At 47.2% G+C, this 19250-nt stretch overlaps 2 protein-coding genes across 4 annotated transcripts in view; one reads left to right on the top strand and one right to left on the bottom strand.

Annotated features, from left to right (window-relative positions):
* The window catches only part of LOC139050738 (extracellular globin-E1-like), an 82822-nt gene that overhangs the window by 39596 nt on the left and 23976 nt on the right, over positions 1-19250 (bottom strand). The gene's annotated exons all lie outside the window — the stretch shown is intronic.
* LOC139050736 (lysosomal acid lipase/cholesteryl ester hydrolase-like) lies at positions 1841-16420 on the top strand. 2 transcript variants are annotated; one of them, XM_070527419.1, is made up of 9 exons: positions 1841-2008; positions 2578-2794; positions 4863-4977; positions 5776-5926; positions 7562-7654; positions 9119-9271; positions 11868-11939; positions 14583-14651; positions 15762-16420. In XM_070527419.1, exons 1-9 carry the CDS (start codon positions 1898-1900, stop codon positions 16014-16016), a joined length of 1236 nt encoding a protein of 411 aa, XP_070383520.1. In that variant the 5' UTR covers positions 1841-1897; the 3' UTR covers positions 16017-16420. The 2 variants fall into 2 exon arrangements, with proteins under 2 accessions (XP_070383520.1, XP_070383521.1); XM_070527420.1 differs by having other exon boundaries at positions 1946-2008; positions 2578-2639.

Raw genomic sequence — 19250 nt, 5'->3', positions numbered from 1 at the left:
CGAATGAAGCTGGCAAGAAAACTGAAATGAGCCACGGAGGAGTATCTATGGAGAGAGGGAATCCTTGCAATATTGTAGAATTTTTTTTTTTGCTCTAGCCCTGATGCATTCTCGGTTGCACTGAACTTACTGTGTGCGTAAGTCCACGCTGACTAAAAAGCCTCGCGGTTTCAACAGTGTGGTACCAATGCCGATAGTATTAAATTTTGCGTTGTCTTGCGAGGAAGAAAATTATTACGGTAGAACAGATATTTTGAACGGCCTACATCAATGCGAATATCATTAGAGCAGTGTAGAGACACACAGTATTCCTATAGTGGCATTTATTTAACAGGTGAAGTGGCATTTCTGAGACATTCCTTATATGCCACATACTCGAATATCGCCACACTTTGCTATGGCACACGCTTGTGAAGGCCAAAGACAAATTAAATAAGTGTTTTTACGTGCCGGAGCCACTTTCTGATTATGAGGCACATCGTAGTGGGGGACTCCAGAAATTTAGACCACCTGGGGTCCTTTAACGTGCACTTCAATCTAAGTGCACGGGTGTTTCCGCCTTTCGCCCCCATCGAAATGCGGCCGCCGTGTTCGGGATTCGATTCCGCGACCTCTTGTTCAGAGGCCCAATACCATAGCCACTAAGCAACAACGGCGGGTTCGCTTATGAAGGTCACTCATTTGCGGGAGGGGGGGGGGGGGGGGGGGCAAAACGAGGGCTCTTTGACGCAGACGCAATGACAATGGAATGACGAAGAATGAGCAATATTGACGGGACGACAAATATGGTTCAAGAACTGCGGCACGATGACAATGTGACGTCGATTATCAAAATGCGACCGTGATGTAACGACAAGGGCCAGCCGACGGGACGGGGACAATGACACGACAAAACTGTACTCAGATGATGGCGGAACGATCACGGCACGACGACAGCCAGGTGAAGAAGCTGGAATGTCGACGATGGCGCGACCGGCGGTAAGACAACGGATGCACGATAGCATCCGGCTGACGAAGGCGCAATGGCGACAATGGCATACCAACGGCGGCATGATCGCGATTCAATGACGAAAACACGATTACGATAGAATACACTATAACAGCATCTGGATCTCTCAGGTGTAGTGAGACGTCGGCGTGCCAATGGGTTTCCACATTTTCTCCACGTAGCGACGGAGCCGACGTCGGGAGGGAGTCGAACCTCTCTACTAAGCTGCAACACGACATATCGATTCAGTTGCCATGGTGGGAGATTTCAGGGAATGCAGTTTTACTTAGACAATGCGGCCACACCAACACGCATTTTTGTTGCATTCAATGCTTACTGATTAAGCACAGGGGCTATTGCTTTGAAGTAGCCACAGACACAACAGTCAGTCCAGACCACACGTATAGAACGCATTTTCTCCACGCAGTGACGGAGCCGACGTTGGCAGGGAGTCGAACCTCTTTACTCAGCTGCAACACGACATATCGATTCAGTTGCCATGGTGGGAGATTTCAGGGAAAGCAGTTTTACATAGACAATGTGGCCGCACCACACGCATTTTTTTACCTTCAATGCTTCCTGATTAGGCACAGGGGCTATTGTTTTGAGGTAGTCACCGATGCAAAACAGTCAGTCCAGACCACACGTATAAAAGACTATTGTATTTTCGTGCTTGATGGTTCAGCGAAATGCGAGCGATCCGCTCGCGTCGGCGTCCAGCCTTCTTCCTGTAGAATGGGAGTTTATGTCGCTGCCAAGTTTCAATAATACATTAAAAAAGGGCGACCGGATGCCCGATAATGGGGGTCGGATGATAGGAAGTGCCCAACGGCGTCTAGAAAAGCGGCTCGGCAGTGCCTGTGTGCGCCACTCTCCGGTACCTCGTCGCGCGAGCTGTAAGCAGCGGAGATGGGTACCTTCAACACAGTCGCCGGCCATTTGCTTATCTTTTTCACACTGACTGCAAGTCCTCTTGGAGAAGCAGCTGATGAACTGACACTGCAAGCCCACCTGACTCCCGTAAGTTAAGCGTTCGTCTTGATCACTGTAAGGAAGATAATAGTTTGAACGGCAAATGATTACGTGCAACGCTGAAAATTTGAGTTCTTGAACAGTGCCTGCTAGATTTGTCAAGCATGCACAAATGAATGCACCCGAGGGCAAATTTATCTGCTCGACATCTTGGAATGGTGCCTTTCGATGTTTTCCGTGGAACGTTTATTTGTTGGTTTCGGAATGTTCAAGAAAGTCAGAAGTAATCTTTTTAGGCGAACTGACTCCGTTTTAATATGTGGTGGCGTGTTCGCGGTAAGGGTGACATGTGATATGCGAAGGAACGCTTCTGTGTATTCTATTTGCACTTTAAAGAAATTTACTGCAGTAGCTTGCCATTTTCTGCAACAGATATTTGCGGACTCAAAATGACATTATTATTGGCACCTTAAGAGAAACACCCTTAGGCTTTCGTCATACATCTAAAGGCAGTGTTTGGGAAAAGAAATATTCATCACAGTTCACGTTCAAGGACATGAAGAAAGCATCGAGGCATCAGTCATCTCGTCCCTGACGAGGCAAATTCCTGCACGCAGTGCGAGCTCATCAAGTACCACGGCTACCCCTGTGAGCTCAGCTATGCGACCACGGATGACGGGTACGTGCTCGAGGTCGACCACGTCCCTCACGGTCGCGAGGGTAGCCCTTCTACTGCAGGCGACCAGAGGACGCCTCGCTACCCTGTCCTTTTGGTGCCCGCCTTCACCAGCGCTTCGGACATGTGGTTCCTGAATTACCCTTCGCAAAGCCCTGGCAAGTGCTGCAGCAATGTGTTTGAGTGCTCAAACAATTGTAGGATGTGTGTCCCAATGCAGAGATTAGAAAGAAGTGAATCTCCAATAGAAGTATAATGCCACACGCTTGCGTAGACCAGAAATCAATGTCAAAACTGTGTAGAGGGCCCATCTTCGAGCTGAGAATCCCAGACGTCAATTTCCAGAAACGCATTGGGACATTGCGGCGAAATATTATGTTAACTTCGGTAATACAAACGCTATCAGAACAAGAAGAGCCTGCCCACGCGGAAGACAGGTCGTTTAATCGCTGTGGCCAATGAAAACTATTCATACAGTGGTGGCTTCTGGAAAAAAGCGTGATCCACGCCCCCTTCGTTGTTCCATGCGTCGTAAACAAATGAGAAATGCGGAAACTATCACACGAGAAAGAAAACATAATTTATGCACAAACTAGCCGCTGCCGGGAGGCCTCAGTCGTGGGTGGAGACCACAGTCCGGGGCCCTATGAGCTACAGTCATCCAACGCTCTCTCCTGACCCTATAGTCGATGCCGGAAAGCAAAACTTCAAACTGTTGGGCATTGGATTGGGGTTAAATCAGCTCACAGTAGAACGAGGTACTCTGAGAAGGAACTGCGAGAGAGGTTAAGCTGATGATTTGTTAATAGCACCTCGTCACCGGCTCCCCCGCAGTCACTCATTCTCTTTCTGCTACGAAGTCTGGGTTCACCAAGCGCCCGAACATAACAGTTTGACGACACAAGTTGCGTGACTGGAGTACGTCGTTTCTGAGAACCTCGTCTTTTGGTCGGTTAATGTCGCAGTGCGTGGCGGGGAGTGGTGGAGGCGCAAAACTGAACGACACGTTTTTGATTCAGACTCACAAACATCGGCCATCAGGTATGACATTGCGTGCAAGAGTTTGTACGTACTGCTGCAGCGTGAGATGGAAACCCGCTATACATGTGTACACCGAGACCAGCCATCTATACCTAAGCTAATAACCTCACTGTCCCCGTTATGATAACCAAGCAGCTCTTAATGTTACGAAACATTTGGCGAATGCCGCATCTTGAAGAGCTAGGGTGAAAGCAGCGAGAATACTTGAGCTAACGTATCTACCGTCGTATTTATTATGAGCTGGGGCGGCGTCTAGTCATGTCTTCCAAGTAGGACAACGCGTAAGCGACTGCAAATAATAACTTGTAGCGGTAAAAATCATAACAGTGCCACAAATTCTACAATTTTTCATGTCTGCCTGTAATTCATTCTCGGCAGATGCAGGTGCATTTTTCTTCTTGCGATCTACATTTCTGCTGGTAGCCTGAAGGCATAGAACTCAATGTAGAATATGTGAAGACGCGGCCTCGATGTCGCGATTTCGGAGTAAGTATTGCTTGCCGCGTACTTTCGAGCAAGCTTCGTGCTGTTTTCGAGCAAGCCTCAGCCTCCACTGTACCATCGCGATATTATAAAGCAGTTCTGATGAGTACGGCACCGCATCCTCTTGCGCTATTGACCCTTGCTTCATTTTGGATTAAACTGCTGACGTCTTTAACACGCAGCGTTGAATCAAACAAACCGATGTCTTTAGACGCAGCACAAAAGAGATGTCAAAATCGCGGCTGCTTCTATACATAAGCTGGTCTTTCTTTTTTTGTGCTAATTGTAGTTATCTAGACTAGAGCCCTGTTGTTGCATTTGTCGGTATTTCTTGAATGTCCCAGAAGAGGAGTTATGTCTTATGTACTTATGTGTTTGCCTATCATCCGTCTCCTTTGGGGAACTGTGAACTTTTTTTGCGTGTTGTTGTGTGCTCTGTATATTGCCTAATTGTGAAAGTGTATGTCTCTCCTCACAGTTTTCTCTAAGCCTTCTTTAACTGTTTTCAGTGCTTCGCAAATGTTTGTGCTCTTTGGTGTTCGTAAGTGTTTCCATTTACTTTGTGTTTCGATTCCTACTTTGACTTTAGACTTGGTCTATTGGTCCTGTCGGCACCACTTAATGGCACTAACACCTTCGTTCACTTCCCAAAAAATAGTATAACCTAAAACGTAACCATTCGCGACTTTTTGTTTTCGACAGGTTTCCTGCTAGCGGACAGGGGCTTTGACGTGTGGTGCATGAATTCGAGGGAAGCTAAGCCGTACTCTAACCACACAACGCTCTCTCAGGATGACCGCAAGTACTGGCGTTGGAGGTAAGCCAGTGTACCAAGCACACACGAAAAAAGTTGTGAAGATCTCGAACTGGTACTTGTCGAGTATTCGCTTCCCATACAGCTTCTGTCAGTGTTAAGAAACGGAAGTCTGGTGTTCTAGCATGAAAATGAATAGCTCTTGAAACCAGTGCAATTAAAATTTGGTCTTGGCTACTACTTTCCTGATAGGACCATAGCACCATGTCATTCGATGGCTCATTCGTCTCGCATGAGCTTGAACGCAGGGGGTGCTGGACTACGGCTACCGTGGAAAGGTGAAATGGCCAGCCGAAAGCCTTTTGAGCTAAGCCTCCAGTTCCAGCCTTCCAGTTAAATGGCTGCCATACGATGGTCGCAGGAACCGGAACTGGCAAAGGCAAACGCACATTTACAGGACGTTTAAGTGATTGTTCAACCTTGCTTGGGAACTCCCATGGTCACTCTTATGCTTTGCCAGTAGTTATTCTACACCCGGGTAGTTGGTGAAGTATGGGAGAGGCCTTTGCTCTGCGGTGGGCGTGACCAGGCTGATGATGATGAGGATGATTCTAGAAATGGCCATACACTGCTGAAAATTTATTTGTCAAGAAGCGAATAATAAGCACTATCGATGGCAGAATGAAACAAACGAAAAAAAATACGATAAAAATTGCACTCGCGCGTGATGCACGTGTGCACTTGATTATTGTATGTCGACATCCTGTGCCGCACCATTAGGCGCAACCACTGTGTTCTGTGCGGGTTCTGTTTCCGTCGGATGTTTCGATAAGAGCACTAAATGTTCCCTCACGATTGCAGCTTCGACGAGATCGGGCGCTACGACGTGGCGGCGTGCGTGGACCACGTCCTCAAGGCCACCGGTGCTCCCAAGCTCACGATAATGGCACTGTCCCAAGGTGTGGCCATAACCCTGGTCTTCCTGTCCACGCGCCCTGAGTACAACGGAAAGGTGACTGGCTCTCGCAAATACACCGAAGACAGGCTTTAGCGCCTGTTTCGCATGAAGCCTTCTCAAGATTACCAGTTCAATAGCCACGCCTAAGTAGGTGGTTAGCTTCCCGTGACGGGATTGTGGGACCAACAATTCAACAACACCTTTTCTTTTTTATTCACGAGTAACCACTGCGCCATGTTTGCTTTGCCTTCCTGAGTGTTTGCTGTCTCCGAAGGGGTACGGTAACTCATTTGGAAGACTCACGAATTCACGAATGAGTTCTGACCTATGAAGGTGAAAATGGAAAAGAGGTTACACTCTCAAATCTATGTAAATATATATATATATATATATATATATATATATATATATATATATATATATATATATATATATATATATGTATAAAGGTTGTGAGCCTTTGTTTTGCTTGTAACGTCTACAAACTGTCCGACGCTTTATGAACAACGAACGTTTGTGTCTGCATGATTAGTATCGGGACTTAAAGACAGCACACATAAATAGGCAATTAAAGGAAAAAAGATTTCAACCATAATATTGCTTTTATTCTGATAAATGTTTTAGAACCTAGTTCAAGGACCAAAGTTTTGTCTTCCGATAACTGAAGGACTTTGTGAGTGAAATTCGGGAGGAGTGGAGGTTTTCCTTCGACACTGTTTCTTCCTCATTTTTTGTGGTATTAGAAGACGTGACCCCTTGAGAAAGAAAAAAAATGGTCTCCAATTCACGCTGCGAAAGTGGTTGGACAACGAAGCTGTAAGCAACCAGTACGAGAACCCATTGCGACGTATAGGGTGAAATTTGTCACGTGGCAATATTCCCATGTAATTCAACTGATTATCCACCTAAGACGTTTCGACGGCTTGCGACTTGGCTTGCGCCGCTGCTTCGTCCACCTACAGAGAGTGAACCAGAGAGAAGGGAAATTCGCCACGTCTCGTAAGCACGCTACTTTTCAGGAGACCTAACTATATGTGGCCTTCCCGCATCACCGTCACAACACAAATCAGTTGCTAGGCGGGTTTTTCTTTTACTTATGAAAGTGTAGTTACGTCGCCCCCTGTCTCGTATGCTATAGTCTGTCTGCCGTCGCAAGAGTAATCTTAACCGGGAAATGTATGCAGGGTGCGCTACGTGCTTCGCATTGCATGTAGGCGCAGAAGCGCTTTATCATCAAGTATGTGGTTCGGATGCTTGTTTTGAGCTTGTTCTCTATCGAAACGTGTGCTGTTCTCTGTGTTGTATGCGCGATTCCCAAGAATTTATGCATTGCTCGCTTCACTCTGCTGAGCGCTTGTAGCCTCTGCCTTACGGGTGCGTGAACCATTGCATTTGGGGGTATGAGCACAGAGGATGGTAGTTTTCTGCCGATGTTACGCCACGAAGAAATCGCAGCATCCTCGGCATACACAGCTTCTCTGTAAAGGAATTATCGCATGTTCATTAACGGCTTAGTTTGCCTCGGCTCAACTACAGAGAAGCTTCCGCTGATCGTCGGCAGTCTGAGCGTGAATGTTGCTGTGTTTTTTGGTTTATTCGACCCACAATATTGTGTTCGTTTTCGCCGATCAAGAAATGATGTACTACGTCTGCTCTGCGAATGGGGGCATTTTTTTGTTTTTCGCGCAGGTCGACCTTGTGATCGCGTACGGTCCCGTGGCGAACATCACACATGCGGGTCCGCCATTGTCTGTGGCGGTGCCTCTCCTTCCGCCTGTGCTTGTGAGTGGCCTTTCGAGCAAATGAGTTATTTGTTAGGCGGGAACATGCGGCGTCATCGAGCGTCACCTATACCCCGCAACAATGCTAATTTATGCATACTATATGTGTCCCTCATAGTCTTCATCCTTTTCACTACATGTAATTATCATAATCGTAGACTTCGTCTTTTTCCGTGGGCTCAGCCTGAGGATGGAATGACCGAGTGAAATGACATTTTCTTTGGCGGGGAGGGGGAAAGGGGCGGGTGTGCAGGGCCCTCTACAAATTCGCGGAGGACTAGGGAATCCTACGAATGGTTTGAAACCACTTGGATGGGGTCGACCGTGCCACCTCTCTCGCCCTTTTCCCTTCTCAGTTATGCTACACCTTTTGTTCTTTTTTACACTCGGCTCATCCCTTCAGAGTGAGCCATTCTGACGAATAACTGATTGACCGATTCATTCATTCATTCACCGTGAACCTCAGCGGTGAATTTAATCAATTTGTTGTGGAAAGTGGACATGTTTACATACGAGTTGCTAAATTTACAATCAATCAATCAATCAATCAATCAATCAATCAATCAATCAATCAATCAATCAATCAATCAATCAATCAATCAATCAATCAATCAATCAATAAATAAATCTATGTTATCTGTGGAACTCGGAATTCAATGCAGTCATATATTATTCTTTCTTGCCGTGCATCCCAGGACTGACACCGACACAAAGGCGGGCGTTTCCACGTGAGCAGTGTATCAAAATGATCAGTAACAGACAACAGTTGTGAGTTCGATTCGGATAAGGACTGGTACGCTAATAGGGCAGCATGATCTACTTGGAAGACCCTCCCATTAGATGTCAAGCGCTCTTCTTCTTTAGGTCTCTTCAAGAAAACATTATTCACATTTATACTAGATAGCCAAAATTATCCACGTATCTAAGCTACTCACTCCACTTTCAATAGATGCAGCGCCAATAGTGGCGGCACACAGGAAGGAACACAGACAGGGCAAGGCGCTGTGTTCCTTCCTGTGTGCTGTCACTATTGGCGCTTCATCTATTGAAAGCTATGCACCAACTAGTCCCACAATGTGTTTTACTGCAATTCACCCCTGCTCTTTTCACTTTTCATTTCTCTTTTTTTTTCTAGTTTTTCATTTCTAGCCTTTATAAACATTTTTGGTTTGTTCTGTTGCGAATGCCTCAACCACTGTTCGGATTCTACGACCAGTTATTGAATTTATATTATTGGCAGTTTGTACTACATTTACTTTGCATAGTCTTCCACTTAGTGACCACTACATTGTTGTTTTGCACTGTATGCTTGCACGAATGTATAATCTTCTGACAGGAGGTCCCCTTTCAACTACATGCCCTGGGGACCTCCTTCTGTATACTTATGTAAGCATGTATCCACTTATGAAAGGAATAAACTGAAACTGAAATGGCTAATCCCACAACCGGTTGCTCTCTTGCGCAGTTAGCCCTGGACCCCTTGGGCAGAGGAGCTTACGTTGGAGTGAGTAATCGTGTGAAGCGGGCTCTCTCGCAACTTTGTCAAGCCGCCATTGGTCGCGTGTGCTCTGCTGCGGTCACCGTGACGCTCTTAAGCAGTCCACTCCAGCTCAATAAGGTAACCACCGAAACGCACCACTCGCGATGACAACAGAAAGTTTTAGCTTTGCATGATACATAAAACAATACTTTATACCTGGCACGCTATGGTTTATGTGCATGTGCACCTTTTTGCAGGAGCGTGGTAGATATCCATGGAATGTTAACCATTTAACATAGCGTTCTCATGTACCGTAATAGAGCGTAGAGGAGGAGGAGGAGGAGGAATGAACGTTTGTTGTAAGAAACAGCGAGAAAGTGTCCTTTCTTCGCCCTAGGTGGACGGCTCTCTTAGTCCAGAAAGCCGTTGGCTAATGCTGCAGCCCGGGCCCGGTCCACCAGACTTCACTGATCTTCCAGGCTCTGTGCCTTTAACATTGCCTCCCACGTTTCTTCGATCGCTTGTAGCTGTTCTGAAGCATCATCTTCACTGTTTTTCTCGCGGTGCGGGCACACCAACACCATGTGTGGGAGCGTGTCTGGTACGTCACAATACCGGCATAGGTATGACAATTTGGTGGGGTGCATTCGGTGCATGATAATTCCATGTACCAACGTATTTGTTTGTAGTCTGCGGAGGGCGGTGGCTTCTTCCTTGCTTGTCAAAATATTTATACAGTGAAGAATAAGGCCGTATGTGTCGGAGTCACCAGGCTGCAAGGTTCTTTGGTCATCTCGTGGACCTTGGCTGCGGAAGCACAATATTTACGATTACAGTTCCGCGTTTTCCGCGAATGATGAGTACGTTGAAGTATTTTTTTTTCGGAATTCGCATTTACCTGAAAAAAAAGGACACTGAGAACATTTAGCAGAGTGCTAAGGTGTTGATTGGCCCGTCTCTGCGAGTCCACAGTAAATCGGATGCGAGCAGCCTGGCATGATCAGTCCGTCTCAGTGTTGGCTAATTTACGTCTGCTTTGCCTGTCTGCGAAGTGATCGCTTTAATTTTAAGCATGAAATGACCTTAGCTACCACTATCAGCGACCTTCAAGTGACCTTGAGCCAAAAGCCAGAGCCGTTATTCGGGCGTCGTTACGAGAACAAAACGAGATCATCCGAGCAATCAGTCAAAACTGAATGAAATACGGTTTCTGTCCTCCCAACCCTTTGTACAGGACCCCACTGAACGCTAGTTACTGCCCAAACAGGTTTCAAAAATATTGCTTCCGAATTTTTCCTAATGTTTGTTGACAATATCACTCGAGCTGTAACGTCTAGTTCGCTGGGGTTTTATTTGCCATTTCCAATAGCGACGTTCAAAAGGCACGACGTTCAAAGTGCACCTTACACTTAATTGTCATTTTTCGGCGCTGAGCGCTGAACGCCAGCGGTCGGTGAATTCCGTGGCCCGGGTCTTGACTTGCCTCGAGAGATGGCGCCGCGCTGCGAGGCACTTCTACCCGGCACGGTGGCTTAGCGGTTATGGTGTCGCGCAGCTAAGCGTCCGGTGCTAAACGACCGTGCTTCAGTACCCGTCATCACTATCGTCGATGCGGTCCTCGTCCTCGACATGCGACCGTCGTCATGGTCGTCGTCGGTGGCGACGGGGAAGCCTTCGCGAAGCACTCGCAAAGCCAGGCTCTTCGGTTCGAAGTTCCGCGCCGAACTCTCCGTCGAGAGATTCACATCGAACCAGCGCCGGTCACAGACGCGGCAGCTGTGCCCGAACTCTATGCCGAGGAACTCGCGCTGGAAGCGACCGTTCGCAGCTCCCATGGATTTGCGGGCTTGGCGTTGGAAGTTCTCGGTGGCGCGCAGGCCCCGAACCGATTCCCGGAGGCGCCGAACATTCAGTCGGCAGCATTCGTTGACTCTGGCCCGAAACTCGGGACCCTCGGTGACGGCGTTTGTCGGCGGCGGCCTCGGCGCGATGGGCAGGATCGGCTCTCCTTCGTCGATCGGTAGTCCCGCTGAGCCGCACGTCGATCTTCCTTGTAGGTCAGTGCCAGGAAAGCCGTGCCAAAACTTTATGCCCAGAGATTCGTGGTGGAACCGGCCGTTCACCTCCCCCCCCCCCCCGCCCCGTGTTGGAAGTTGAGAGGTTGAGAGAGCCCGAGCGTGTACTCGCCTGTGGCGTCACAACTCCGCCCTACGCCTGAGAGGTGCGAGGAGGTTACGTGGCTCAGTGCTCTCGCATATGGTTGATCGGCAACGCGAGGTGACGCAGACTTTGGCTGAGTTTTCTGATAACGCTCCCCGGCCGAACGAAAGCTTAAACAGCTCCGAAGCTCTGCTTTTCCGGTTACCGTTTCATGCTTACATCTACTCTCGATCACGGGCGAGCCAGCAGTTTTTTTATTGCAGCTATATGCTCGCCGTACGTTATGACTCGCTAATACAAGTATAATTCTGTTTGCGATTGACGTCGTAGTGGTACGTTGTATTTGTGCTAAAGCGCAGTACGAAAATGTTTGTTATAACATCTATTGCTTACATATCAGTGTTGGAAAGAAGAATGTGCATCCTGTTAGTGTATAAGGAACCGCACAGACATTTAGCGATAGCTTTCACTGGTCTCCTCTTGCTTGAAAACATCTAGCAGATATTTTATTTGTATTGGGGACTTTTTTTCGCAACTCTTCAACGTAAACTTGTTCAACGGCTTGCCATTTCAGACGCGGATGCCAATGTACGTGGGGCATTATCCTAAGGGTACGACTGTACAGAACATGCGCCACTACCACCAGGTAAGCTGCTTGGCTTTCCACAGTGTGCTTTCCGACGCACAACGTGCTTCTGGGAGTCTCTGTGGAGCTGTTAACAGGCGGTAATGAACTACCGTGCGGATTTCATTTTTATTGCGCTCTAACTGCAAGTGGCGGGTGAAGCTTTGCCAATGCATTGCATGTTGGCGCAGTAAAAAAAAAAAGGAATGTCCCATGGCTACCATTGTTTCTCTGAATGGGTATGATCGAACTCTAGATAGGTACAAATGAAATTTTCTTTGTTAGATACTTTTTTCTGCAAGTATAGGAGACGATAGCTGCAATACATGGCACGAGACTGCGTGAAACCAACTTCACTAGCAGCCTCGGTCAAACTCTCGTGTCAGATACTCAGGTGCGCACCACGTGGCGAGAATTATGCAGTTTTTTCAAGTTCGACTTCTCTCGTCAAAGGTGTAAACAAATCTCACTGTGCCGTCCAGTAAAGAGTATTTACAGCCTTAATAGTACAGGTTTTAGGCATAGACCAAACTAGCACGTTCAAGGGTTCAAATACCTCTATACTGTGCGGCTAGAAGTGCTAGCGCCGCCAACCACAAGTCCTAGAGTGCAAAGGCTGGTCATTTTACGCTTGCCAAAAGGAAGACTTCGCATGTGCTATAATAACGCACTTTTATGAATGCCATGGAAGGCTATGAATTCATCTTTACCAATTAAGGCACTATGGCCCAAATAACAATGTGATATCTGTGCATTCTGCCCCTAGCAGAATGCGACCTACATCACCGGTGATTGAGTTCGTGACCTCTCCGAAGTTGCAAAACATTATGGATACAACACCCAAACACCATTCACCATAGCTGGTTTAACACTCCCCAAATCACGATTTTTATAGTCCTCGTTAAAACTTATTGCAATAGTGAAAACACTTTTTTTTGCCTTTAGCGAACCGCTTCAAATAAATTCTGGGTCTTTATCTCGGGAACACTACCAAAAGATTTTGTGAGGTCGTAATCATTGGCGAGTTTTCCAGTGCGGAGGAGGAGACAAGAAAGAGAATAGACTTAACATATGTTCATGTGCGCTAAAAGTAGCGATATGTCCTAACCAACTCGGTCAACGGGACATTGCTTATACTTATATCATCAAGAACAATATAAAGGAGGAGTTCCGTCACAACTTCTTCGGTGTGGTGCTTTGTCATGTTGATCAATATTTTGATACAGTTTCTTTGTTATCGTTCATGGAAGAAAGGACAAATAGCAGCATACGAAATGCCTGAACTGTACACGGCAACGGTCAAGTAAGGCAATATGGGAAATTATACATTATGGCATCGTCAACAAAAAAAGAAGTATATTTGGAATAGGGCAACTACGGAATTTGAGCTACCACTTATATTGTACTAAGAGGAGCTCGCGTAAAGTCTATTTAACATTGAACGGATACAAAATCGTAGTTCTACCAGAACTGACAGCAATAGCGAGGAATCGGAATATTACACTTTGCCAGGCGTCTAAATTTGTGCTCTGTGTAAACTGCCGTGAACATGCTCTACTACGGAAACACGGGTGTTGCGAGGCGCCGAAAGGCACGAACAGATTACACTTGATGTTCCGATCACTCGTAGTGACCACTCCTGTGTGATGACGAGCGCAGGCAAGAGGCGGCGCGCGCACGTTCTCAAGCGACCCTTGCGTGCTGCCGCTCAATTCACCATTTCATGTGTGCCACGCTTCCGAAACTAAGCACATCACGTGACCTCCAACACTGGACGCTCGTGAGGGAAATGCGCCAAAAGGAACCAGGCTTATATAAGGCTCTCGCATGATCGCTCTTGCATCCGCAGCGTATTACGTGACCTCAAGCAAAGGGATCATGTGCCAAGCCGTATCACCATACGGCGCACCTGCGATAAAACGGAGGAAAATGTGTTAGGGCATGCAGGCGCTGCAAATGTATATTATAACGCATCTAGATTATTTGCAAGAATCATGCATAACGTTTACTGGCTTCCCTGAGCAATCGAATCTAACAAGAAGCAATTCTTCAAGAAATCGTGCTAGGGTGTACCTTTCAGGTGGTGGTAGCCTTTGATGGTTTGCAAGGGCTGAGCGATTTCAAGATGTCTGCACTCGCCATGGTGGCTCTGTGGCTGCGACATTTTGTCGCTGAACAGAGGGTTGCGGGTTTAATCTCTCTGCAGCAGGGACTTAGGAGGCGGAGTGTAAAATCGTTTGCGAACATAGCTTTGACCCACATTTAATAAACTCGGGTGAAGGCGCTAGCTCGTCGCGCTCGATATTCAGTGTTTGAAGCACCGCACCAAGGCGCTTTCAGATCACACAGTACTGAATTACTCAAAGCGTACATTATTAGTAGACTCGTTCCAAGTGACAACGGTATCATCACTGTGAGTTGTATGTACCTTTAATTCAAAGGCTCGATGTTAGCCACAGCAAGAAGCAAATGGCAAAATCGTGGCCCTCAAAGTAACAGCTCGCTTTATAATTTTAGGTGAAGTACGAGTAAGTCGTCAATGAAGAATTCAAGTTTTAAGGTTTAATACGCGGGCATGAGCTTGATCCCCAACCCGCTTACACGTCTCCTGCGCTTTCAGTATTCTCTGAAGACGCAGTCACTTCATGCGAATGTCTCTTTCAGATGTACAGAGCGAAAAACTTCGTCATGTACGACCATGGTGTAGCGGAAAATCGCCGGCGTTACGGACAGGTAAAGCACGCAGAATCAGTTCGAGGTTTTCTTTTTATGTAAAGAGCGCGCGTTTCTGTAAACATTGTATGTGCCGTCCGTAAGTGTTTTCATATTGTAGGCGCTGTCAAAAATGCTAGCTTTTCTTTCGTGACTCAACTATGCTGTCTGGAGTATCAAAATGAAATGTGTTTGAAGAGGTAGGATCGTGCGCGATATCGAATGAGCGCAATCGAGGGAAATATTTTTTACATTGCTGGGAACACTGTCGAAACTAAATGTTCGGCATTTAATAACGTTATAGTAAAGAAAGAAAACGCAATAGTTAGTTGAAATGATCAGCAGGAAATCGTACAGTTCATAGAAGATTATCTCGATTCTTTTTATCGCAGTGGCTCTCTAACTCTAGTAAGTGCATTTAAACTGGCTGTCTCACATCCTACGACAGTGTGCGTCGGAGATGCGAACGTAATTAAGCTAGACAAGGTGCTATTTTCCCGTCACCGGCCCCACATATACCTTCGTTTATTTGTAGCTTTGTGGGTATTTCGGGTGGACGCAGGGAATGTCCTTGTATATTACGGTTTCTTACACCGGATATTTTTTTTATTATGGCAGCCTGTCGCACCTTCTGTTGTTAATTGCGCAGTTTTTCATCCCGAACTATGTCATGTGGGACGCTTGAAGCAAACAAGCTGTGAATATCCGTCCCGAAAGTTTGTCCAATTCTCACATGAAATAAACGATCCGGTTATTGACCAGTCATCCATAGTGGAACTTATTCGAAGGAGCGCTAAACGACGGGACAAAGAAAGAAAACGCAGATACGCCGACTATCAACCAATCTTTATTTGGAGGAACATATATACTGAAAACGATGCGCAAACGGCTAAAATTCTTTCACTGCGACCCCAAATGGTCGCCGCATCCAGCAACCCGGGCGTGAGCCATGTGACTCTGATCTTGTCCAGTCATTTAGCGCTCCTCCGAAAAAAATTTCAAAATGTGCCAGCGAACTCACTTTTCAACCCTTCTGCTCTATAGTGGGTATGGGCCATGTATTTATTAGATAGCAACAACAAGATGGCGGTGTTCAGTGCAGTCATGCGTGTCTTGCGTTGACGTTCACAGAGGGCGCCCCCGGCTTACCCCCTGGAACTTATCACCACACCCATTGCTGTGTTCTCATCGGAGGGAGACTTTGTGGCCGACACTCGCGGTGTGGCGGACCTGGTGACGAGGCTCGGATCGAGCGTAATTCTCCACCGCGTGGTCCCCGAGAAAAAGTTTGGGCACGTGGACTTCGCCTTGGGACACAATGCCAACGAATTCTTGCACAATATCGCCATCGACATCATCCGACAGCATGCGACACGGAGGTCGTGAAGACTGCTGCCTCGAAAGCGGAACCTCAGCTTCCCTATACCACCTTTGGGAGTGCGCTATGATTTGTGATAAGCATATAAAGATAACAAGATGCTTGGTGCTTTGTGCATAGTGGTATACAGGAACAGGGTATTTCTTTTTTGCAGACCGTTAACCTTCAGTTTAGAAGACACTATTCAAGGCACTATTCTAGACACTGTTGTACCAGATACTACATCAGAAACATATATATCCAGATGGTATTTGAATATCAGAGGGAACTAAAATATAATATTACCTAACACTTGACAAGTCAATCTAACAATGAAAACATTGTGACGGATGAAAAATTGCTACCCTGTTTTAAGTCTGGGGCCACATATCTGCCGCTGCAATGTTGCCGAATAAAATATTGATAGAGTTGAGGACTGTGTGAGTAATTCGGTAAACTTTGCACGAACGGAGTTCTCTTGAACGTCTTGTTGCCCGGTCTCGTCCCTGATCATGACACGGTGTTCATCATGGCGTAAGGGTGTCGCGACGACAGCGATTTGACAGACTGTGGTGACAGCGAGTGAAGCTGGCCAGATGACTGAAATGAGCCCCGGAGGCATTTGTTATGTGCTCATTTCAAGAGAGGGAATCCTTGCAAAATCACCTAATTCTTTACGATAGCCCACGTGCATTTTCGGTTCCACTGAACTTACCATGAGCGTAAGTCCACGCTGGCTAAACAGCCTCGCGGTTTCGATAGTGTGGGACCAATTTTTATAATATTCAAGTTAGCGTTGTCTCGCAAGGAAAAAAAGTTACGGCCGAACTCCCCTCATCATGACTGCCGAAAGTAATGCGAACATCATTTGAGCGATGTAGAGACAGACCGCATACCTGAAGTGACGTTTATTTAACACGTGTAGTGCTATTTCTGAGACTTTCGTTACGTCGGCTATATGGCGCATACTCTGATATTGCGATACTTTGCTATGGCGTTCACTTGTGAAGCGTCACCCGTGAGCATGGCGGCCAAACGAGTACTGTATGACGTCGACGCAGTAACGATGGAACGACGGGGGAACGATATCGATGGGTCGGCAAAGGTGGTACAACTACAGCGAGATGACGACAATGAAATGTCGATTCTTAAGAAGTGAGCATTATGTAACCACCATGGCAGGACGAGGGGATGAGGACAATCAGATGACGAGAACTGTACCACGATGATAGCGTGATGACGCCGGTATGACGAAAGTAAAGTGAAGAAGCTGGAGTCACCACGTTGCCATGACGACAGCGGTGTGACAAGGGATGAACGATAGCATCTGGCTGACAACGACGCATTGAAGACAATGACACAAAAACGGCGGCATAATCACGATTGAATGACGGTGGCATGATTAAGATAGAGTGGTGAATAAGGAATGACGTCGATGGATCGAGAAAGGTGTTACGACGGCGATAGTGAGATAACGCTACTGAAGTAATGACGATGGTGAAAGGGCAGCGTGACGACGACGACACTATGACGACAGAACGACGACCAGTCTGTGAAGGCCATGGCTGACGACGTAGGCATGAGGAGAGTCGGATGTCGAAGTTACAATGAAAACGATGCAATGATCGCGACGGCATCACCACGAAGGTGTGACAACGAATGCACGACGACATCTATGTATGACGACTCAATGACGATGATGGCGTCACAACACTGCGACCAGTCTGAACGAGGGATCGAGGGTTTACGTCGAATGCATTATAAAGCCTGTAATACCAGGATGGCGTGATGGCGACGTCATCATTAGAGACGGGTGGCGAAGCTTGTGCGGCGCATCACGACGCGTCTGACGACGGCGATCGACGGCGACTTCACAGCGGGCGCGTGATAGCGACTGTGATTGCTTAGATGACGACAGTATGATTTCGAAATAATGACGAAGAAAGATTGATGTCTATGGAACGACGGAGGTGGTATGACGACAACGATGACATGATGACAGTGTTGAGGCGTTACGTAAGGGATGGTAATGATTAAACGTTATTGGAGTGATAGCGTGATGATGGCGCCATGACGACAGACGGATGACAAAGTCGCAATGACGGCTACGCCACGACCGCGAAGGCATCACGATGATGAACCCTTACCTAGTGGCCGAAGCAATTAGACAACTTGGACCACTAGGTTGGAGTGGAAGGCATTACGAGAGCCAGATCGCAAAGCTGGAATGACTATGACTGAACGACCACGACGGCTATGTGAGAAGGAATAGATGACGATGTATGAGGACGATTGCATAACGACAGACAGATGACCAAGCCGCAATGACGACGATGCAATGACCACAGCGGCATCACGACCATGAGCCCATACCTAGTGGCCCAAGCTATTAGATACCTTGGGCCACTGGGTGCGGGGTAGAAGGCTCTTACCCTCGTCATGATCTTACACTCGGCATGCCGTAATCATCACGATGATGGCACGAGGAGAGTAAGATCACGCCTGTAGGTTGTGACGACGGAACGACCACAATGGTATCATGACCAGGACCACATTCCCGGTGGCCCCAAATATATATAACTTCGGCCACTAGGTTGGCGAAAGAGGCTTGTCAATTATAGAGCTAGATAGATACATAGGCGCGAAGCGGCTGAAGTATGCAAATAATGCTATTTGCATAAAAAAATATAAATTGTCGGCGAACGCTGAGCCTAATATTATCGCCCTGTCAAATTCCAGGTGTGAATCTACGGAGTGGCCAGTCGCCCTCTTGCGTATGAGCCATGGTTCGAGGCCCCAACCACAGCAATCTTCAGAACTCGGAAGGTGCACGGTCGAAAAGCACGTGAAGAGGATGAAGAAGAAGCTGATCTCTTTCTGGTGGCTGGTCGCGCTACCAAAAACATGCCCAAGCACTCCGTCAGGAAGCACAAGAAGCCATCGACGAAGAGTATCCCTGCAAGAGCCGGAGAGTCGCGACAGAAATCACCATCCGCTACGGCCATGGTGCGAACAGATGATCCTGTACCCTTGACGTCAGCTGGTACGTTGGTCTACGTCGAACCACCACCATCAGCCATCAACATGAGCTTTACGAAGTCGAGGAGAACTGCACTGTCAGCGGCCAAAGACACAATAACGAGGCCGGAAAAATCGTCCACCTCGCCTGTTCACAGCCAACTGACGAAACCCAGGGAATCGCTACCACTGACAACCAGTTCGACCACGGCCAAATCGAAAGAAATTTCGCAACCAGCAGTTGA

The sequence above is a fragment of the Dermacentor albipictus genome, chromosome 10, assembly GCF_038994185.2.
Source record: "Dermacentor albipictus isolate Rhodes 1998 colony chromosome 10, USDA_Dalb.pri_finalv2, whole genome shotgun sequence".
NCBI classification, from domain to species: domain Eukaryota; kingdom Metazoa; phylum Arthropoda; class Arachnida; order Ixodida; family Ixodidae; genus Dermacentor; species Dermacentor albipictus.
This window is presented reverse-complemented; position numbering and strand designations above follow the sequence as displayed.

What these genes read in the sequence shown, in the direction of transcription:
- LOC139050736 (XM_070527419.1), top strand. Translation starts at nt 1,898, where the DNA reads ATGGGTACCTTCAACACAGTCGCCGGCCATTTGCTTATCTTTTTCACA. An exon ending in CGCAAGTACTGGCGTTGGAG is followed by an intron (nt 4,978 to 5,775) that starts GTAAGCCAGTGT and finishes TCACGATTGCAG; the next exon opens with CTTCGACGAGATCGGGCGCT. An exon ending in GCCCTGAGTACAACGGAAAG is followed by an intron (nt 5,927 to 7,561) that starts GTGACTGGCTCT and finishes TTTTTCGCGCAG; the next exon opens with GTCGACCTTGTGATCGCGTA.